At 34.1% G+C, this 24,429-nt stretch overlaps 1 protein-coding gene across 4 annotated transcripts in view; it reads left to right on the top strand.

Annotated features, from left to right (window-relative positions):
• LOC123552519 (lebercilin-like) overlaps positions 1-24,429 on the top strand; it is a 31,233-nt gene that overhangs the window by 1,104 nt on the left and 5,700 nt on the right. For 2 of the 4 annotated variants that reach the window (XM_053542036.1, XM_053542037.1), the window contains exons 2-5: positions 3,668-3,875; positions 4,141-4,200; positions 17,449-17,957; positions 22,881-23,018. In XM_053542036.1, coding sequence (XP_053398011.1) covers positions 3,737-3,875; positions 4,141-4,200; positions 17,449-17,957; positions 22,881-23,018 — 846 coding nt within the window. In that variant the 5' untranslated portion in view covers positions 3,668-3,736. Of the gene's footprint in view, positions 1-3,667; positions 3,876-4,140; positions 4,201-9,377; positions 9,533-17,448; positions 17,958-22,880; positions 23,019-24,429 lie in introns of those variants that run through there. The other 2 variants (XM_053542038.1, XM_045342235.2) reach the window with 2 other exon arrangements.

The following is a 24,429-nucleotide window of genomic DNA, read 5'->3' on the forward strand; positions in this document are numbered from 1 at the left end:
AAAACTCATAAGAATACAAAAAAATGAAATAAAAAATAAAAATTAAAAAAAACATCTGGTCCAGGTGAGGTTCGAACTCACGACCTCTGGATTACAACGTGAACTCGCTAACCACTACACCATTGTGGAGTTATGACGTCATGAGACAAACATAAGTATATATAATAAAGTTCAGTAATGGCAGCGTGACAAAAGTCGTTTCAAACTGAAAATATTGTTTTATTTCTTTTTTTCTTCGTAGAGAATGTATTTAGCATTAATTTCTTATTATCAAACGCTCATTTGCATTTTTATTCAATATTCAAAGCAGTAAGCGAGATGCTTTTGTCAAGTAAGCGTCTACTGACGTCTTTACTGATTAATTACTAGGTTCATAGTGTACTTGAAAAAATCCGAACAACACCGATTCCAAAAGGTACCACGAATTTTCAACTCGATAGTATACACAGTTAGATCTCTCTATTCATTTTATTTTTCATACGTTTAACCGTAATGCGACGCTTCGCGACGCCGGTAGCTCTGCTATTAAAAGACTGAAGTGTAAAAAGATAGTTAAAAGCAAGGAAAAATAGCTTGCTTAAAAGTAAAAGTTTAAAAACAGCTGTCAGACAGTTTAATAATAGGAAGTGTCTAGAGATACGGATCCGTACCTCTAGACAAGCCTGTTAGGGGTTTTCTAGGGGTATGAACCCCCTTTTTCTAGAGATTAAGGATCATTTACATTTCAAATTTTGTTGAAAATGAAATAACAAATAAGACTTCATCAGAATTCACCTTAAACTTGGATCTAAATGGTTTACAGGTAACAAAGTTCATCCAATTAGTTACATTTTCTTTCGGAACGTAAATAACCGAGAAACACCAAATACAATATAGGGTGACCACAATTCAGAGCCATATTTGAGCTGGGGTCTGACAAGCATCTGGTAAGCCATGGACTTAATGGGTTCAGATTTGACCTTGATGTTTTTGTAAAGAAACCCGAATGTTTGATTTGCTTTTTGTTGACCTACTGATGTGGGCGTCCCATGAAAGATTTGTAGCAGTGTGTATATAATGTATATAATTAGTCTATGATATCATTTGTCCGGTTAGCTCAGTTGGTAGAGCATCTGACTTGCAAGCAGAAAGTTGCAGGTTTGAGTCCTTTATCGGGCAGCACAGTTTTCCGCTCCTATTACATTGGTGCTGTGAGTGTGGTGACTAGCCTTGGAATCCTAGAGCTAGGGTGAAGCAATGGCTGGGTTAATCAAAATAATCTTGAGTTTGTCTTTAAAAAAAAGGAGAGAGGAATGTAGCAGTGTGTATAATGTATATAATTAGTCTATGATATCGATTGTCCGATTAGCTCAGTTGGTAGAGCATCTGACTTGCAAGCAGAAGGTCGCAGGTACGAGTCCTGTATCGGGTTGTACATTTTCCCACTCCTATTACAGATTATTTGATATATCTACGCCAAGGTATTTGCTGATGTAACTGATTCGAGTAGGACTCCATGGGGGTAGTACTGGGTGGGAATAGGATGTTTCCTTCTTGTCACGTGGATAGTTTGATATATTACAAAGATTTCAAAATCTATATACTGGTACTTACAGCTTTATAAGTGTTTAATATATTTCATATCCACATATTTTTTATTTTCATACATTACTGAACAATAAAAGAAGCAAACCTTGAAGAGAGCAGGTCTTCCTTTTCTTGCAGTTAATTAGCACCTTGAGTCAATATACATTGTTCCTACATTATGTTTATTGCTTTGTTACAGCCTAGCCTATGGCTGTTTAATGTGCACTAAACATCTAAGTTTAAAAAAGACTTCCAACTTTTTTCCCCCAGAGCACTTTTTGTCATCAGATGTAAAATTTAAAAAGCAGGACAGCTAAAAGACAGAGATAGCAAAGTGTTATCCAAAGCCTTTCTGGTCACTGTGGCTATGGTGGGCACAGCCTGAGAAGAATCATCAGGAGGCTGGGACAATCCTTAGAAATTCCGTGATAATAGTCCCTGCTTGGAGGATACCAAGTCAGAGTCATGAGTTATTGCAGATGGCAGTTCCATGTGGTGATGGTTCTTGGAAAAAATGAGTTCCTGTAGTATGAAGTAGGTGTTGATGGTTGGAGGAATGTTCTATTGCTTGCAGATCTGGTGCTGTGTCATGCTGGGGTGAGGTACTGGTTGGCTAGAGTATCTACCAGTACCAGATTGTTGATGATTTTGAATAGCATGGTTAACTGAGCTTTAGTTCTTAATGACTCCTGCGTTTCCCATTGCAGATGGTCCAGGATAGATGCATCACTATTGGTGTTGTGATGCCTGTTTGTGACATAACAAGCAGCCTGCTTCTGAACTGTATCCAGCTTTTTAGTCCTATCGTTAGTGTAGAGGGGTTCTATATGGTGGAACAGTATATAGTACAGTACTGAACATTGAAGCTGGAAAGTCACCATATAAGTTGAAATGTCTTAGTGTTACATAAAACAGAACAAAATCAAATCAAAATTTCCTTCTAACTTGATCCTAACTTGCACTCAGATGCTTAATGTAATTTAGACCAAGTGTATATTTTTAAATTTAAAGAGGACTTCCATGTTCAGACTTTCTTGTCTTTCTATCTCGTGATCGTAACTGGTACTCGGAAGAGTTATTTAATAGTAAATTATTCTAATTTGATTACAAGCTAGATCCCTTAGCTCAGTGCTGGGGATAAATGAATGTTGTTTTTTTTCATTTCCATATAAATTTGTATTACCTTACATTAAAAGTCTTGTTGAACATTGAAATATTCCTCTGATGTGCCAATGAGTTGTTTTATCTCGTGAAGATATTGATTGTAGCAACAAAAGGAGAGACTGGTACCCAGCCTGATCAATGATAAGATAATTAATGTTTGCAGGTTTGCTCTCCACTGATGATACTGTCCATTACATTAATTAACAAATTGGGAAACTGTTAATTAAACCTGATTCAGCAACCAAAGTTGTTGGAAATTCTTTTTATGAAACATGATTGTGTGTCAGGATAGGTAAACTGATTACTGTATTAAATTTGCTTAAAAAAGGCATTGGGCAAGTTTGTGAAATATATCAGAGAAAACAGCAAAAGAAACAAAAACTGTTGTATTGTTATAATAGTTTTATATAAGCATGTGTCTTGGTGTTATGTAATCAGTATCTTGGTACTTGTACGGCTCGCAATGCATTTGTTTATAACCATGTAATTATGCGTAATAAACATTTATTCAACATAAAACTTGAAGTCTTACAGGACTATTTCTGTTGGATGTGTATTAGTTTGGACTTTAAGTAAACAAGTTTTCTTGAAAAGGATAATCTTACTTTAACAACCATAAGATCTGGAGGTCAGTGCCTTTAAATAAATTCAGTGTGTTAAAACACAAAAGTAAGATTCACTTTATCACATGTTAACTAGCTTTTTACTGCTGAAATATCGAAATTTCTTCTTTGTATAGATTAAAGTCAGTTCATTCAACGTTTTCTGTACTTAAAACGTTCTCATCACAGATGAGATGTTATTAGAACAGTCTAATAGTAAACTTAGGTAATGGCTTTATTTCACTCCCATGATGTCAAACATGTGATAAAATATGTTTCTGTGCACAGGATAAGAATATATAATATAATGGAGCAGTTAATATTCTTTACTGCAGGATGGACTAATGGATGAGTGAAGAGTTTGAAGAAACAAACAGAAAGGTGTGAGAGAAAGACCCGCCAAAATGACGCATCGCAATCATACAAGAAGTCCGTATGGGGATGATTCAATCCTTGATGATGATTACAGTGATGATTTTGATGATGATGACAATGACACTGGAACCAAACGTTACAAGACGAGATCACCTCTAAATAGAACAGGTACTTAATACGTTGTGTACATTATTTAATACAAAAATTGATTTGTATATCACATGACCATATCATATTAATGGAATACCAGACAAAAACATAAAACTTTAAGCTATAGATAATTAATTAATGAGATAGTTTTTTCCTTTTGTATTCTACAATTTAATGGGATAGTTTTTGTTAACGAGAGGCTAGTAAGATATTTGATTGTTAAATTCATTTTAATTGTTCATAGTGACGAAAGCTTTTATTTATGTCATTGTTTTGGAAACAGCATCAGGTCATGAGGTTCGTCGTCCGAAAGATTCCAGAAGTTCAGATAGTAAACTTTATAGTAAGTTAGTATTGTTGTAGCCTGCTACGTACCTGCCTCCTCTCCTATGTCTCCCGGGGTTAAAAACGATTTTGTTCTTACATTTACCCTTGCCTTGATTTGGAAAAAAAGGTTGATATTAACATTTGTGTTGGGCTGGACATTACATTTTCATTATTGTAAATAATACAAAAATGAATATTTTTGAAAAATGTTCTGTATGTTTTGAATGGAAACAAAAATTGACATTCAGTTAAGCAATAAAATATGTATTTATTGAATATCAAATCCAAATTTTTGGACAAAATGCTTGGAGAGTTTTTTCAACAGGTCAAAACCATGGCAACATTTTGGTTTATTCATTTTGTGCTGAGTTAAGCACAGATACCCTTCTACAATAACTACCATTACAGAGACTTCCAGCATTAAATTTTGATCTTATTTGTTATAGCATAATATCAATATATAGATGTTTGGTGCCCCTTTAGACTGATGAGCATGTCTAAGTAAAATGCAAAAAACTTTACATGTTTATTTGTAATGAAAAAGTCTGGTAAATTGACATAAGTATATGAAATGAAACAAAACAACCCCTTCTGATTACAATACTTGATATTGGAAACATGATTATTAGTATAGTTGCTACTGCTTGCAGAACCTGAATATTTTATAATGGCATGTCTGTAATTTTGTATTTATATGCATGATGTTATGCATGAATAGATATAGCATTTATATTGTTGGTATACAGATGTTGGTGCTATATAGATAGATGTGACAATAGGGGACCCATAATGATAATGGCAAAATATTCTCATTTTGAAGTGATCCACATTCTTATTTCAAAGTGATATGTATTCTCATTATATAAAAGGTAGCTTGACTCGCAAATGGAGTTCTTTAAAAAGAAGAAATGCTGAAATTCTATTTCTAGCGGAAGTTGCCGATTATCAATATGGGTCCACTAATATAAAATTCTGTAATGCAGAAAGATTAAAGTTACTGACATGAAAGGTTTGCACTTCATGGCTTATTGTTTGAGGAGATCTGTAAGAAACTATGTATATATTTCAGTGCATTGCTTAAAACATTGCATTTCAGTTATACTGGGAATTTTTAAAGCGAATTGAAAACAAATATAAAACTGACAAAGGTATTTACCGGTACTTGTCATCATTTCAAAATGATGATACTGTTACAGCCACTTTCACTATTTATACAAATTTTAGCATATTGATTGAAGGGAAATATTGTATATTAAGTAATTTGAACAGTCACTTTCAACATGTTCAACAAACACTTTTTACTATTTAAACAAATTTAAGCATATTGATTGAAGGAAAATGTTGTTTTATCAAGAGTTCTTTAGTTTACTTTGCTCAGGAGTTTGGTCTTTTCAAACTGTGCTGTTTGGAAGTAGTTTGAATCAGGAATAGCATTAAGTGGCTACAGGTTTATATTGGACTATTTCAATTTTGCTCTGGATTTTAATGGTTGGTTGCTTGTTTATAACAGTTCAGGCATTTGATGTACAATAAAAGCATTTTAAATATTTACCATTATTATCATTTTAACAAGGAGAGAAATACAGTTTATGGGATTTTATCTGTATATATGTACTGCACATTACTGCTTTAAAGAAGTTAGTAAAACAAGAATTTATAAATGATATTATGTTTTTAAAAGTCCTACTTTATTTTCAAAACGTTTTTACTGGCTGCTATTGTACAAGTTCTAGATGCATATATGTATAATAAATTTGTTTAGTCAGTTTCCAGTAAAAATTTATTTCTACATTTTGTTCTTCAGTTTTCATATTTAATTGATTGAACAAGCATGCATTAATATTAGAGAGCATGCATGTGTTTTAAGACTGTATACCCGCTAATAAGCCCAGTTTACAGGAAATATATTATATTTTCTGTCTATTCTCTAATAACACAGAAAAGACTCTGAAGTCTAGTTGAGTATCTTGTACCGTATGTTTGATGTACGTTCGTTAACTATATTGTAACACAGATAATTACATGTATACACTGTATTATCACCAAAGTACAGAAAGTGGATTGACATAATGAAGCAATTATCCTCTTTTTTGAGCTGAAGTGATATTTTGTTATGGGTAGATGTTGATATATTGTACCCACTTGGCTGCAACAAAATGTGCTTTTCTTCGTTAGAAATGAGTATTGTAACAATGTCAGCCAGTCACTTTTGCTAGGAAGTATGGAAAGTTCAAAAGATGAGATTAACATGCCAAGTTAAGAATGTTTCTAGATGACATTTTATTAAAGACTTGAACATAGAGCAGCTTTTCGGGCACGAATGATTTCTTAGTGAGATATGAAGTATCACTCTGTCATGCAATAAACTTCCATTTTCATGAGGGGAAAAAAAGTTTTAAAAAACCTAGATATGTAGTCGAGTTAAAAGACAATAAAATGTTCCATTTATTTGATTATGTGATACTAGAAACGGATGATTTCTTTGACAAAGATCGTCCTGATGTGGTACTTGGAGACAACACATATCGGAAAGCTAGAGGGGGAATGTCTCTTGCCTCGGGTTATCTAACCCCAAACTCAAGAAAAATTGACAGTTATACTCCAATGACAAAGTTGTCTCTTAAGTCTGAGTACACAGAACCTAATCCTGGGAAAGAGAGTACAGACATTGCAGCATCTACTTACTATAATACTCCTCGTTCTAAAGGGACCGGCTCTAACAGTCCCCAGAAAAGGGTGTTCTGTAAGTCCTCAAGCGTGCCTCAGAAACTTCCCCGAATAAATTACCTTGTATGGAATTAAATCCTCCTCATTTACAGAAGATGTAACCAAGTTTCCTTCGCACAATGTTAATATTTGTGTTGTTTAACTACTTGAGTTATTTTTGCTAATAAGCCAAGTTTTAACTGTTCACACACAGTAATACAATTTAACCTGATTGTAAACAAAAAAGCTTTTCACATCCCAAGGGTAGTTTCATTAAACAAAATTTTCTGTATTCTCTTTTTAACTAACCTGAATTTTGTTCATGGTGAGCTGTTAGCGAAGGTGGATGGTCCGGCATCCATCGTTTGTCGTCCATCGTCCTGCATAAACATTTTTACTTTAACATCTTCTCTGAAACTACTGGAATTACACTAAACTTGGTGGGTAGCATTCTTGCATAGACTTCTATCAAATTTATTAGTCCCCTCCTGGTTGAAAACCAGTTTCGGGGACTGTAGAATTGCGCTTTCCTGTCAATCATTCCATCTGTCCATCTGTCCACAGTTCCTGTGTCCGGTCCATTACTCTGTCATTAATCAAGGGATTTTAGTATCACTTGGCATAAATGTTCCCCATAATGAGACAACATGTTATGTGCAAACACCTTGACCCCTAGCTCAAAGCTTTTCTCACTTTGAGATCAAAGATCAACAGGGCTTTTTTCCTGTTGGGTCTGTAACTCAACAATCCTTGAAGGGATTTAATATTACAATGTACTTAGCACAAATGTACCCCATAATAAGATGATGTGACATGAGCAACACCAAGAACTCTAGCTCAAAGGTCAAGGTCACTATTGGAGATCAAAGGTCAATAGAGACTTTTTCCTGTCTGGTCCATAACTTTGTCATTCTTCATGGGATTTTAATGTTAATTGGTACAAATATTCTCCTGAATGAGATGATGTGACTTGCACAAAACACAGACCCCTAGCTCAAAGGTCAAGGTCACACTTGGAGGTCAAAGGTCAAAAGGGTTTTTTTTCCTCTGTGGTAAAAAAAGGCATCTTTTAGTTTTCTCAGATATGCCCTATTTCACTATTAAGCATCGAAATAGTCGAGCATGCTGTCTTCTTTGACAGCTGTTATTTGCTTAGGTCTGCTTTTCTTGAAAACTATAACAGCTATGTGTATAGCTAGTCTTTTATTGTCAGCATGTGAGTAAGAAGGCAAAACAACCATAAGTCTTCATGAATACAGCTTAAGGTAGCAGTTACAGAGGAGTATTGGCACCCACAGTCAGTACTGGTGCCATTTTCAGCCATTAAGAGAATCCTTCTATTTTAAACATGATTTTCCAACTTAGGTGATCATTCAATATAGAAAAGAAATAGGACATTCCTGGATTTTGCAGTCCTACTGATAAGCCTTTTGTCACTATATAGTATATCTTTAATGGAAACTAGAAACTTGTATGAATGACATTTACCACCACCTATATAAGTCTTCATAATTATGCATAGGAGAATGACATGGCTTCATATCAAAAGGTGATGATGTAAAATAGAAGCGGCAATAATTACTTGAACCATATCTCTTCTACGATGATTTATTATTGATTTAGCTTTTTCTAGATGTGCTGAGGAATATAGGACTGAAGACATATTGATGTTTCATAGTTAGCTTAGAATGCTTCATATTCTTTAGAAAGTGTAACATTTGGAGTAATTTTCCATAATACATTGTGTTAAAGATAAATACTTTTAATGTAGTATATAGTTACGAGAAAGTTCAAATTTAGAGCGTGCCACGTATCTTCAAGTTAATCAGTATTTAAATCTTATCGGAACATTTTGATCGGCTATTAATATGGCGTACATAGATTACCAGTTTGGCATCATATCAATGTTTGATCCATTTATACCAGCATGATATTATGTTTAAAGCAAATATTTTAATTGTGATTTCATATATATAGGTTAATAATTTATAATGTAAAACAATGCTATTATTGTATGCTAGCAAAGCACTGCTCTGTGTATTAGAACTTGTAAAGTTAACAAAAAATATTTTTAAAAGTAGAAAGTTAAAAATCAATGTTTATGTATTCAATATGACATTTTGAAAGCTCTTCTCTTATCTATTGGGATTTAACTTTTAACTATTGTATTAAACATGTGAAAACTTGTTAGGTAGTGGACAAGAGGACTAAAAAAAATAAAAAAGGATTTGATTGATGTTAGCATTGTACCTGAGTTGCTGTTTGATCATTCACTTTAGATAGTACATGTAACTAGTTACTATGAGTTAATGTGACTTTGGAACAATTATTTAAATGATCTGGTCACATTCTTAATTTGGATTTTTTTTGTGCAAGAAATTACTATTGGATATTAGAAATGGTGGAAAAATATAAGGATATGTTTTGGTCTCCCTTTTGTTGTTTTCCGTTCAAAAGTTGCAGGCATTTTGAAAGAGCCCATTAGTCATGATAAACAAAAAAATGGGCTAAATCAGTTTATTAATGCAAAATGACTTGAGGATAGTTGAAAAAAATGGGCAAGAGTAAACATTCTTACCCGGGTGATTTGTCATCTAGAATAATCAGTGATGTTTCAAACATATATTCAGGACCTCCAAGCGGTATGTTATGATGATGTCATTATTTTTTGTGTACATAGTGGAACTGTAATGACGATTAGCAGATTGCTTAGTCTCTGTATTAGATTTCAGCTTTCTATGTTTTTACGGAAAGCCATTGCACATTGAGCTATATTTATGTCCAAAGGATGCCGACTTGTCTATAATGAAAATATGTAATAGCATGGAAATTGTCGATTCTCATTATGGGTCCACAGCCTTAAAAACAAAGTAGAACAGAACAGAATAGAACAGGTACTTCATGAAGACTTGTACATCAGCATAGTCTTCTCAAACATGAAGTAGGCTATGTTTGTAAGTCAGGAACACAAAAAACATAATACCAACAAATGTTGAAAACGCTGAAGATTAATTGCCAGTTAAGAAGTTGATACTTTTAAAAGTTTTAAGAGAATTAGCATAATTATATTTAAACATTGCAAATTAAAAAATATTATAATATAGAGCTGTGTTGATTGCATCAGTCAGAGAATTGTCTCTTTGTATTTTTTAATATCATTTTTAGCTCATCTGATTTTTTGGAAAAAAAATTATGAGTTATTGTCATCACTTGATCGGCGTCGGTGTTGGCATTGCCTGGTTAAGTTTTATGTTTAGGTCAGCTTTTCTCCTAAACTATCAAAGCTATTGCTTTGAAACTTGCAGCACTTGTTCACCATCATAAGCTGACCCTGTACAGCAAGAAACATAACTCCATCCTGCTTTTTGCAAGATTTATGGCCCTTTTTGGATAGGCGTTAAGTTGGTCTGCAGTTTGCAGTTTGCAGTTCGCAATTCGAACTGCAAACCGCAAACTGTTTTGCATTTTGCAGTTCGCAATTCGAATTGCAAACCGCAAACTGATTTGTATTTTGCAGTTTGCATTTTGCGGTTCGAATTGCAAAATGAACTGTTATTTTGCGGTTCACGTTATATATATATTTTTGTTTTTCATGAATATGGAATAATTTATTTTGTGGTTCGAATTATATATATTAAGTAGATGAACTTCGATTCGCTTTCCGAGAAACTTATTATTGTATTTTGCTTTTAGGCTATTAAATTAAACATTTCAATCCAATTTGCACTTTTAAATTTGAACTGCAAACTGCAAAACATTATACATTTTGCAGTTCGAATTGCAAAATGAATTTTATTTTGCGGTTCAAGATATATATATTTGAACGGGCGATTCGCTTTATAAATAAAGATTCTATAATTTTTTACCTTCCATGCTTTATTATTTAACATTTCCATCAAATTTGCACTTCGTAGTTTGAAATGTCGTTTCATGATGTACAGTGTAACATATTACGCTGACTTGACCTAAACCTTTCTATTATTTACTAGGAAAGGTTATTAAGTTAACAGAAATGTGCACGTATGAATATATAAATGCAAATTTGAGGTAGTTTTTAATGTAAAATCAATATGTAGCATAATGCTCTATGTCTCAAGGAAAAAAGTGTTCTTTATAATATATAGGTCTACGGAGTTCAAATGCCTTTGTTTTCAGACGTTAACAATTAATTTGATTTTGTCTAAGATCTTTATATATCTGACATTCTAACATTGCATATAATACACTTTTTTTTCATTTCTCGGTATTTTGTTTGGTTTATGCCATCTTCCTGTTTCTAAAGATAATCGATGTGCTGATAGACGAAGTCTTGTTAATACAATTCTGAATTTAGTACTTTTTATTTTATCTAAATAGCATTTAAATTCGAAATCTGAAAAAAAGTTGATAAGCTGATGCTGTTGTTGAACTGTCCAAAGATTCATTCCAAAGTAGCACAAAATTGTCTTTTAATCGTTGTCTTAGATGGAATAAAAATACATCTTCGTTCCCTACACCTTGATTGAGCCAAACATTGTAAAAACCTAATCTTTCTAATACTGTCTGAACTGATTTCGCCCAACAATTTCTATTCGGTCTAAGTTCCATATCATGTATCATCATATTATAAATATTTCTAATGTGTTTAGTATTGTCTGACTTTAGTATTTTGAAGCAAAATTTAATTATCTGTAATATTCTTTGATTAATTAGTGGCACTCTTCCTAGTTCACCATAGATAAAAGAATTCTGTGTTTGTAACCTTACGCGTAAAACGTTTTTGCAAGAGTGCCTGTGCATATTTTCTATATATTCAATACAACATATAAAACGAGGTCACAATTAAACATATTAATGAGAATAGAATTTCTACATTTATTAATTGCAAAACGAGTTTTTATTTTGCGTTTCAGTATTCAGTATTTCAATGTCCTTTTCGCTTTGTAATTTGAATTTCAAACTACAATTTTTATTTTTATTTTCAGAATTTAGGATATCAGTGTCCATTTCGATTTGTAAATCATGTTTTTATGTATGTATGAGCTGAGAATGAAATAAACTTTGAGACTTTTAATGTGAATAACAAACTGCAAAATATTTTGCATTTTGCTGTTCTAAGTGCAAAATATTTTGGTTTCATTTTCGATTCAATATACTAGTATGTAATAAACTGCTTTTCAGTTTCTTAGAAAAGTGGTATTGGTTGGGATTTTCCAGACTTTAAAATTTAACAATTCAGTCTTATTTGCGTTTTTTGATTTGAATTGCAAACTGCAAAATATTTTGCATTTTGCAGTTCGAATTGCAAAATGAATTTTTGTTTTGCGTTTCAGAATTAAAGATTGCAGTGTCAATTGCGCTTTGTAATTTGAATTACAAATATTTTGCATTTTTATTTTCGAATCAATATATGTATCGAACTACGATGAAGGTTCTCAGAAACATGGTATTTTGATGGGGGGGGGAGGGGGGGAGTGGGGGCTTTTCTGGCTTGAAATTTTAAAGTTTCAATTTAGGTTGCGTTTCGTAATATGATGATAATATTTTGCATTTTACAGTTCGAATTGCAAAATGATTCAATATGTATTGAACTGCTATGAAGTTGCGCAGAAAGACTGTATAGTTTGGGGTTTTCAAATTTGAAAATTTAACTTTTCAGTCTTATTTGCGTTTTATAATTTTAAATTGCAAACTGCAAAATATTTTGCATTTTGCAGTTCAAATTGCAAAATGAATTTTTGTTTTACGTTTTAGAGTTCAAGATTTCAATGTCAATTGCACATTGTAATTTGAATTGCAAACTGCAAAATAGTTTGCATTTTGCAGTTCGAATTGCAAAATGAATTTTTGTTTTGCGTTTCAGATTTAAAGATTGCAGTGTCAATTGCGCTTTGTAATTTGAATTACAAATATTTTGCATTTTACAGTTCGAATTGCAAAATGATTCAATATGTATTGAACTGCTATGAAGTTGCTCAGAAAGACTGTATAGTTTGGGGTTTTCAAATTTGAAAATTTAACTTTTCAATCTTATTTGCAAACTGCAAAATATTTTGCATTTTGCAGTTCAAATTGCAAAATGAATTTTTGTTTTACGTTTCAGAGTTCAAGATTTCAATGTCAATTGCGCATTGTAATTTGAATTGCAAACTGCAAAATATTTTGCATTTTGCAGTTCGAATTGCAAAATGAATTTTTGTTTTGCGTTTCAGAATTAAAGATTGCAGTGTCAATTGCGCTTTGTAATTTGAATTACAAATATTTTGCATTTTTATTTTCGAATCAATATATGTATCGAACTACGATGAAGGTTCTCAGAAGCATGGTATTTTGAGGGGGTGGTTTGGGGGTGGGGGGGGGGAGTGGGGGCTTTTCTGGCTTGAAATTTTAAAGTTTCAATTTAGGTTGCGTTTCGTAATATGATGATAATATTTTGCATTTACAGTTCGAATTGCAAAATGATTCAATTATGTATTGAAACTGCTTTGAAGTTGCTCAGAAAGACTGTATAGTTTGGGGTTTTCAAATTTGAAAATTTAACTTTTTCATCTTATTTGCGTTTTATAATTTTAAATTGCAAACTGCAAAATATTTTGCATTTTGCAGTTCAAATTGCAAATGAATTTTGTTTTACGTTTCAGAGTTCAAGATTTTCAATGTCAATTGTGCATTGTAATTTGAATTGCAAACTGCAAAATATTTGCATTTTACAGTTCGAATTGCAAAATGATTTTTTACATTAGATTCAATATATGTAATGAACTTCGATGAAAATTTCTCAGAAACATGGTATTGTTTGGGGCTTTTCAGGTTTTTCAAACTTATTTTCGCTTTGTAATTTCAATTGCAAACTGTAAAATATTTCAAAATATACGCAAATTATCGCAAATAACCTTCAATATCTATAATATCATACATATTTATATTTGTTTTTGATACAGAAAAAAGAGATTCTGTTTCAAGAACTAGCATTTAGCAGTAAAGCAATGTCAAATTACAGTCATTCGTAATAACTTTAGACATCCCCATCCCTTTTGTCCTATTAGGGTTTTGCTAAAGTCTGCTACGTCGACAAAGATTGTTTTTCTTGAGACCTCGGACGCTTGATTTCGTATCCAGACATTCTTTTTTGATCTTACCAAGTGGGAGCTCGTTGGCTCTAACCACGGTTTGATGTTCTGTTGCCTTGGTATTTAAGGGGAGTCAGAAATGGCATAGCTTTGTGCAACTGATTCATTTATACGGTATCCAGCATACTGGGGTACATTGTTATTAGAAACTCTTGATGCTTGTGTTTCTGTACATAATATAGTCCAATGTGGAAAATACATTTTTCACAATTTTTTCCGTTCATACTTCTTTTTGCCAAGTAAACTAAACTAACCTTACCTACTGGCCTTGATTGTGATCTGAGGTCAGTGTACCCAGCCCATATTCTTTTCCTAGCATCGCCAAATAGACAACTTGTTGAATCTTAACCAGAATTAGAAAAAAAAAACGCATTTGAAATTTGAACTGCAAAATGGAAAATAGTTCGCGGTTTGCAATTGAAATTACAAGCACAGGAATGATTTTAAAGCCTGAATATCATTTTCTCGGAAAGCAAATCGCGGTATAAATTTCTTGAACCGCAGAATTAAAATCTAGCTTAAAACTGCTGTTCTTGACACGTTTAGTGGATGTTTTAACAGGAGAGTAAACGTGTTCTCGTTGTTCACGTGCTATTAAAACATGTTTTTTTTTTATTTGCGTGTTTTATGCTAGAATTGCGTTAACGCATGTTCATTATATTTTCGTTGTAATAACTCATCAGATATCCCTCGGGATACGTTGCTACTCTCGCCCTCGCCCTATCGAGCTTGGGCACCAACCGATTCTTTGGGATTCTGCAGATGTTATAACAAGAAAAAAAAACGTGCGTTATCCATGCGTTCATTTTGAAAAATTAATAATGCAAAGCGCAAATGAGAATGAAATGTTGAATTAAAAATTCTGATAAGTTCAAAACAAAAAACATTTTCTCGGAAAGCGAATCGCGATTAATTTATATCTTAAACGGCGAAAAAAAATCATTTTTCAATTTGAATAGCAAAGTGCAAAATATTTTTCAGTTAGCAATTAAAAATACAAGGCGCAAAAGTTCGATTTTAAAGCCTGAAATATATTCGTTTTTAAATACTGAAAAGCTCAAAACATTACAATTGATATATATATATAAGTAAAACTTCATTTTGCCATTCGAATCGCAAATCGCAGAAAAGGAAAACGATGTGACTGAAATATTCAATGTTATAGCCCGAGTAGCTTAAAATATTAAAAAAAATTATGGAAAGCGAATTGCGGATTGTATATATCTCTCGAACTGAAAAATAAAAGTTCATTTTGCAATTCGAACTGCAAAATGCAAAATGTTTTGCAGATTGCAATTCAAATTACAAAGTGCAAAGTGCAGACTGAAATCTTCAATAATAAGGCCTGAAAGGCAAAAAATAATAGATTATTTCTTAGAAAGAGAATTGCCGTCAATATATATCTTGAACCACAAAACAAAAATGCATTTTGCAGTTCGAACTGTAAAATGCGAAATGTTTTGCAGTTTGCAATTCAAATTACAAAGTGCAAAGTAGAGTGAAATGTTAAATTTCAAAGCCTAAAAAAATGCGCTTCATATGTATCGTGAATCGCAAAATAAAAACTCATTTTGCAATTCGAACTGCAAAATGCAAAATGTTTTGCAGTTTGCAATTCATATTACAATGTACAAATTAGATTTAATTGTTAAAGTTTCAATCCTAAAAAGCCCAAAACAATAACAGCTTTCTCGGAAAGCAACACGGTTCATGCAAATCTTGAACTGCAAAATAAAAACACATTTTGCAATTTGAATCGCAAACTTCAAAACAGTTTGTGGTTTTCAATTCGAATCGCAATCTGCTAAACAGTTTGCAGTTTGCAATTCGAACTGCAAAATGCAAAACAGTTTGCGGTTTGCAATTCGAACTGCAAAATGCATTGCAATTCGAACTGCAAAATGCAAAACAGTTTGCGGTTTGCAATTCGAACTGCAAAATGCAAAACAGTTTGCGGTTTGCAATTCGAACTGCAAAATGCAAAACAGTTTGCGGTTTGCAATTCGAATTGCGAACTGCAAACTGCAAACTGCAGACCAACTTAACGCCTATCCTTTTTGGACTTAGAAAATATCAGATTTCTTGGTCAAGTTTTATTTTTAGGTCAACTTTTCTCCTAAACTATCAAAGCTATTGCTTTGAAACTTGCAACACTTGTTCACCATCATAAGCTGACCCTGTTCGTCAAGAAACATAACTCCATCCTGCTTTTTGCAAGAATTATTGCCCCTTTTGGACTTAGAAAATCAGTTTTCATGGTTAAGTTTTATGTTTAGGTCAGCTTTTCTCCTAAATTATCAAAGCTATTGCTTTAAAACTTGCAACGCTTGTTCACCATCATAAGCTGACCATGTACAGCAAGAAACATAACTCCATCCTGCTTTTTGCAAGATTTATGGCTTCATTTGGACTTAGAAAATATCAGATTTCTTGGTTAAGTTTTATGTTTAGGTCAACTTTTTCTCTTAACCCTTAGCCTGCTGGCGGCAAGTGATTCAGCATTTGCGACCAGTGCAGACCAAGATCAGCCTGCACATCCGTGCAGTCTGATCATGGTTTGCACTGTTCGCTGTTCAGTCAGTAAATTTTCAGCGAACACCCCTTTTAACAGATAATGGTTCTGTCCAAATTGAAACATGGACAAGTTCATTATAGAAATTTAGCAGGGTAAGGGTTAAACTATCAAAGCTATTGCTTTGAAACTTGCAACACTTGTTCACCATCATAAGCTGACCCTGTACATCAAGAAACATAACTCCATCCTGCTTTATGCAATAATTATTGCCCCTTTTGGACTTAGAAAATCAGTTGTCTTGGTTGAGTATTATGTTTAAGTCAGCTTTTCTCATAAACTATCAAAGCTATTGCTTTAAAACTTGCAAAAGTTTTTCACCATCATAAGCGGACACTGTACGTTAAGAAACATAACTCTATCCTGCTTTTGGCAAGAATGATGGCCCTTTTTAGACTTAGAAAATCATGGGTAGGACAAGATTTCTATTATACAAAAAAAATTAGATCAGCGTCAGCACCCGCAAGGCGGTGTTTTTGTTATATCAGTTACAGTGTAAAATGATGTTGCAATATTTTGTTTTTAATGTAACATTATAGTATTTACACATTCTTGATTACATATAAATGATCAGATAGATAAAGTTAACAATGTAATTCTCTGTTGTTGTTTTTTCAGCCTGTTGTATTACTTATTGACATATTGTTAATAGTGATAATTAAGTTTTTGGTTACCATAGCAATGTTTCTAATAGTTACTAAAATGTATCAGTTGTGCATTAGGTTAAGATTCAGTTCACAAGAACAGTAGCTCTTGATTACTTATGATACTTTTTTTGTCTATTAACAATTTGATAAATTGCACAGATTAAATATCTAATGTACCAATTAATGTCCATATTTACATTGCATTTAATTAGATATGACATATATTTCAGATCGATCAAATCGTGGGCGTGGTCGAGGACGAGGACGCTTTAGTCAGCTTGGACGGAACAGTCATGATACCAGTCGTGTTGATAACATCACCAAACGTGTTCTTTCTGCGCGCAGACTCAAAATTAATGAAATTCAAAACCAAAATCAAGAACTCTTGTTACAGCTCAAAGACCTGAAGGAAGAAAATAAATTATTAAAGAAAACACAACATCGTGCTGATAAAGCTTTGCAAAAGTTTGAAGACAGGGAAAGTGAACTGCCTCAGTTAATTCAAAGACAAAATAATGAAGTTAGGAGTTTACGAGATCAAATTCGAAAATGGCGGGAAAAATATGAGAAAACAGATAGATATCTGAGAGACGCAGAAGACGAATTAGAAAAAGCGAAAATTAAACTGAAAAAATTAAAATCATTAGCAGATGAAAAAGATCTGCCTGAAAGGGCAGAACTAAACAAAAAATTAAATAATGCCGAATTAGATATGGAGGCAAGAGATGTAAAAGTTAAGGTAAGTTGACATTAATTTGAGTGCTTTCATAACAGTGATGCTCAATCCATTGAAGCAATAACGTGTTAATAGGTCCTAAAATATCTGCATCTTTTGATGTGCAAGAAAATTATTATGACTTTCAAGTCTTTGCTTACATGAGAATTACAGTTGACATTGTACTTGCGACCATCTCTATTAAGTGATATTTTTGTTAAATGACCGATCAAAATCCCTCAACGTTTTTCAGTATATAAATTCATTCCATTAAACAGCTTTTTAGCTCACCTGTCACATAGTGACAGGGTGGACAGGGTGAGCTTTTGTGATCGCCCTTCGTCCGTCCGTCCACAATTTCTTGTCTGCACGATAGTGGTTTCATTTATGATTTTATTAGCTCATCTGATTTTTTGAAAAAAAATGATGAGTTATTGTCATCACTTGAGCGGTTGTCGGCGTCGGCGTCGGTGTCGGCGTTGCCTGGTTAAGTTTTATGTTTAGGTCAGCTTTTCTCCTAAACTATCAAAGCTATTGCTTTGAAACTTGGAATACTTGTTCACCATCATAAGCTGACCCTGTATAGCAAGAAACATAACTCCATCTTGCTTTTTGCAAGATTTATGGCCCCTTTTGTACTTAGAAAATATCAGATTTCTTGGTTAAGTTTTATGTTTAGGTCAACTTTTCTCCTAAACTATCAAAGCTATTGCTTTGAAACTTGGAATACTTGTTCACCATCATAAGCTGACCCTGTACATCAAGAAACATAACTCCATCTTGCTTTTTGCAAGATTTATTGCCCCTTTTGGACTTAGAAAATCAGTTTTCTTGGTTAAGTTTTATGTTTAGGTCAGCTTTAATCCTAAACTATCAAAGCTATTGCTTTAAAACTTGCAACACTTGTTCACCATCATAAGTTGACCCTGTACAGCAAGAAACATAACTCCGTCCTGCTTTTTGCAAGATTTATGGCCCCTTTTGGACTTAGAAAATATCAGATTTCTTGGTTAAGTTTTATGTTTAGGTCAACTTTTTCTCTTAAACTATCAAAGCTATTGCTTTGAAACTTGCAACACTTGTTCACCATCATAAGCTGACCCTGTACAGCAAGCAACATAACTCCATCCTGCTTTTTGCAATAATTATTGCCCCTTTTGGACTTAGAAAATCATTTTCTTGGTTGAGTATTATGTTTGAGTCAACTTTTCTCATAAACTATCAAAGCTATTGCTTTAAAACTTGCAACAGTTTTTCACCATCATAAGTGGACACTGTACATCAAGAAACATAACTCTATCCTGCTTTTTGCAAGAATGATGGCCCTTTTTAGACTTAGAAAATCATGGGTAGGACAATATTTCTATTACACTAAAAAAAATCAGATGAGCGTCAGCACCCGCAAGGCGGTGCTCTTGTTTTAACCAAACTTGCACACAACTTGTATCACCATAAGATCTTGGTTCTTTTCTTGAACTGGCCAGATCCCATTATGGGTTCCAGAATTAAGGCCCCTGAAAGGGCCAAAATTAGCTATTTTGACCTTGTCTGCACAATAGCAGCTTCATTTATGATTTGATTTTTACCAAACTTGCACACATTGTATCACCATAAGATCTTGGTTCCTTTTTTGAACTGGTCAGATCCAATTATGGGTTCAAGGGTTATGGCCCCTGAAAGGGCCAAAATTAGCTATTTTGACATTGTCTGCACAATAGCAGCTTCATTTATGATTTGAATTTAATCAAACTTGCACAAAACTTGGTTCCTTTCTTGAACCGGCCAGATCTCTTAATGGGTTTCAGAGTTACGGCCCCTGAAAGGGCCAGAAGTAGCTATTTTGACCTTGTCTGCGCAATAGCAGCTTCATTTATGATTTGATTTTAACCAAACTTGCACACAACTCGTATCACCACAAGATCTTGATTCCTTTCTTGAAGTGGCCAGATTCCATCATGGGTTCCAGAGTTATGGTCCCTGATAGGGCCAGAATTAGCTATTTTGACCTTGTCTGCACAATAGCAGCTTCATTTATGATTTGAATTTAATCAAACTTGCACAGAAACTTGTGTCACCATTAGATCTTGGTTCCTTTCTTGAACTGGCCAGATCCCATAATGGGTTCCAGAGTTATGGCCCCTGAAAGGGCCAGAATTAGCTATTCTGACTTTGTCTGCACAATAGCAGCTTCATTTATGATTTGATTTTAACCAATCTTGCACACAGCTTGTATCGCCATAAGATCTCGATTCCTTTTTATACGCCCTAAGAGACGTATTATGTTATCGCCTCGGTGTCCGTCTGTCTGTCTGTGTGTTGGTTAGCAATTTCCCTTCCACTCTGTAACTCTTGAACCCCTTGAAGGATTTCAAAGAAACCTGACACCAGTGTTCATCTCATCGAAACGATGTGCAAAGTGCATGTTTCAGATGGCTCACTTCAAGGTCAAGGTCACACTTAGGGGTCAAAGGTCATATGACTTTGTTTTATGTGTATATTGCTCTGCATTTGCGTTGCATTACAGTGCTCTTGTTTTTATTTGGCAGATCCTTCTTTTGTTCACTTACAACATTTTTTTTATTACTTCCCTTTTATGTTACTATAAATAGCTTATTTAGTAACTTTTTTATTATTGGCTGTAGGAAAAAAACGAGACCATAACTTTCCTGTGGTACATCATGGATGGTACCTCCAATTTATAGGTGTATTTTTGACATATCTGTACCTTTAAGAAAATTTCAACTATATTTTCTCATGATTCTTTTGATTGATCTTGATTATGATTTTTTGACCTTCTTGTCCTTAAGTGCAATGATGACAGGTGAGCGATATAGGGCCATTATGGCCCTCTTGTTTATTAAACGACTAGCGACCACATTAATGTAGTCCTGACAGATAAAATATTCAACAAAAGTATCTATTAAACAACTGGGTACCAAATTCCTGCTGGGCATTTCATCACCTGTGTAATTAGCGAGTATGTTTTGCACCTGACTGAATGAGACCATTCCTTTAAGAGACCACTTTTTAGCAGTCCTTTGGACAGTCTCTTAATACAATGTCAACTGTATATAGTTTTTAAAAGCTGAAATATATACAAAACTGTTAAAAATTACTGGAGTATCAAGTATTTAAAGTATATTAGGTAAATTGTAAATTTTATACCACTTGCAAGTGCACCCATATATAGAAACAGTGATGACTTGAAAGAGGCTTTTAGACCAAAACATTCTTAAAGAGTGATGATTATTTATAAGTTATGTAGATATCATTCTCATCCATCAGAGGTTCGTAAAAATCCCGATACGAACCTCTGATTTATTTTTATCGATTATTTGGCGAGCATGCGCGCTCGTACTTAATACCGGGTGTGGTTTCAGCCAATCATTGTTCGCCATTATTCGGCACACCAAACTAAAACTTCAACAACCTGTAAGCAAAAATACTTGCTTACGATGGATAAAAGCGATATTCCATGATTGCGATTAATAAAGATTTATTCCTGTAATTCAATGTTAAGAGATTTACATCAGATAATAATAATATTCTTCGTAATTCGACATCGATATTGGAAAGGATGCGGTCACTCTTTTCACGGACGATTTTGATTGGTTCGCTACGATTTGTCGCGAAACGACGCTGATTGGCTGAAATGTTTTACCTGTAATTTAATCAAACCACAAATGTCGGCGAAATGTGCCAGAGGTTCATCCGTGGGACCATGGTAAACCTCTGGTATGTGAGAATGTGTAGATATATGTATATTGAAGTATACATTGCATACTGAATAGAAATATTTAGTTATGATAGTGGTTTAAAATGTTTTTTTCATCTGAATGTCGGTGAAATTTTATCTGTAGAGGATTTGCCTTGTTCTGATACTAGTAGGTCTTTAATCAGTCTCCCCATATGTAAGGAGAGATATATATTGATTTTGTCATGTCTGTCCATCTGTCTCTCCATCCATCAGTGTCTCTCCATCTATCACAGAAGTTTGTCATGATTGCTTCTCTGAAACCACTAGATGAATTTCAGATATACTTGTTAGGAAGGTGTTGAATATTGTCAGAATTTCATTATTGAGAGATCTTTAACCTTTATCCTGCTAAATTTTTAAATCGGACAGGTCCATTATTCAAGATGGGCAGTACCACTTGTTTATTAAAGGGGTGTTCTCTGAAAATTTACTGACTGGATAGTGAACAGTGCAGACCATGATCTTGGTCTGCACTGGTTGCAAAGGCAGAATCACTTGCCGCCAGCAGGCTAAAGGTTAATGGAATAATTGCTTTGTTGTGAGCTAGTCACCCATATACTACAACAACATCCTTTGGCCTGAAGCCACTTTATTCAGGTATTAACTTTAAGGGAACTTAAGCTGTGAAACTTCATACAATGATTACCTGTGGTCGGTCAATAACCCTTTGCCTTTTTGGGCTGAAGGTCAAGGTCACTGTGATCTTGAGACTAGAATGGTTTTGGTTCCATAAGTTAGTAACCTTTGGACCTGCAGATGTCATACTTTATAGGATGTTTGCTTGGGACAGTAGTTGATCCCTAGTGCATTCCAAAAAAGATAATCTCTTATCAAAAACAATGGATGTTAACTTTCCTGTTTCTCTGTCTGCAAACATATGACTTTGTGCTATGGCTAGATATTGTTTATTAATTCACCTTTCCATTTATATGAAACATTGTGGGGAGACATGACATACTGTGGTTTTACTATAAATCAATCTCTAATTAATGGTTATGTTAAAATTATTTGTGTCAAAAAACAGTTTGGCAGTATTTAGATGCTATTAAAATTTTAGAAAGATGGAATTCACACTGGTGAAGTAAGCAAGTGTAAAGCGCCACTATAGGTGTTTATGAAAAAAGAAAGTTGAGCATTGCATTCAACATGTAGGTTATTTGTTTACAAGTGTACATGCATGTCTTTTATAGGAACTAAAGCGACACATTCAGAACCTGGAAAAGAATCACCGACATCAACTTGGTATTGAGCGAGCAAGACAGAAGGAAACTCAGCAACAGTTGGCACATCTCAGGGAAGAAAACGACAAGCTTTCTGTCGCTGTCAAGGTAAAAGTATTGTCACAATCTTCCTGAATGAAATATTTGCTTTTGTGGTTGAGTGGGTAAGAGAGTATTTGTCTTGATCAGGTTGTCTTTTAAAAACCACTTTGGGTCTTCCTCCATTTCTTTTTGAAGATGGAAAGAGGTCACATATCCCAATTTGTGTCTGTTTGACTTACAAACCAAACGAAACAAATGGTGTGTCCAGCTGTCAATTTGCCACAATTTCAGTGTGTTTTGAGGTTGAAGCGTAAAACTGCCTACTTGTTATTATAGTACATTTGTTAAATGAAAATGGAGCAAAGAATTCTGTTGGAATTGAAACCCAGAACCTACATCTAATGATTGTAATGGTCTCATTGATGCAAAATTAAATACAAATTTACATGATTTCAAACTGAACTGCCTTTTTTAGCTCACCTGAGCCAAAGGCTCATGCTGAGCTTTTGTGACCGCTCAATGTCCGTTGTCAGTCCGTCGTGTGTCGTGTGTCCGTCAACATTTTCTAAAAAAAATCTTCTTCTTGAAAACCACTGGGCAGAATTACACCAAACTTCACAGGAATGATCCTTGGGTGGCCCCCTTTCAAAATTATTCAAAGAATTGAATTGCATGCAGAACTCTGGTTGCCATGGCAACTGAAAGGAAAAACTTTAAAAATCTTCTTGTCCAAAACCACAGGGCCTAGGGCTTTGATATCTGGTGTGTAGCATCATCTAGTGGTCCTCTACCAAAATTATTCAAATTATCCTCCTAGGGTCAAATATGGCCCCGCCATGGGGGTCACATGGTTTATATAGACTTATATAGGGAAAACTTTGAAAATCTTCTTGTACAAAACCACACGGCCTATGGCTTTGATATTTGGTATGTAGCATCATCTAGTGGTCTTCTACGAAGATTGTTCAAATTATCCCCGAGGGTCAAATATGGCCCCGCCCCGGGAGTCACATGGTTTATATAGACTTATATAGGGAAAAATTTGAAAAATCTTCTTGTACAAAAGCACACAGCCTAGGGCTTTGATATTTGGTATGTAGCATCATCTAGTGGTCCTCTACCAAGATTGTTCAAATTATCCCCCTAGGGTCAAATATGGCCCGGCCCCGGGGTCCCAAGTTTTACATAGACTTATATAGGAAAAAAAGTTTAAAAATCTTCTTGCCTGAAACCACAACACTTAGACCTTTGATATTTGGTTTGTAGCATTGTCTTATGGTCCTCAACCAAAATTGTTCAAATTGTACCCCTTGGGTGAAAAGAGGCCCTGCCCTGGGGGTCCCAAGTTTTATATAGACTTATATAGGAAAAAGCTTTAAAAATCTTCTTGTCTGAAACCATACGACCAAGGCTTTTGAAATTTGGTATGATGCATTGCCTAGTAGTCCTCTACCAAAATTGTTCAAATTATGTCCCT

The sequence above is a fragment of the Mercenaria mercenaria genome, chromosome 4, assembly GCF_021730395.1.
Source record: "Mercenaria mercenaria strain notata chromosome 4, MADL_Memer_1, whole genome shotgun sequence".
Taxonomy (NCBI): Eukaryota; Metazoa; Mollusca; class Bivalvia; order Venerida; family Veneridae; genus Mercenaria; species Mercenaria mercenaria.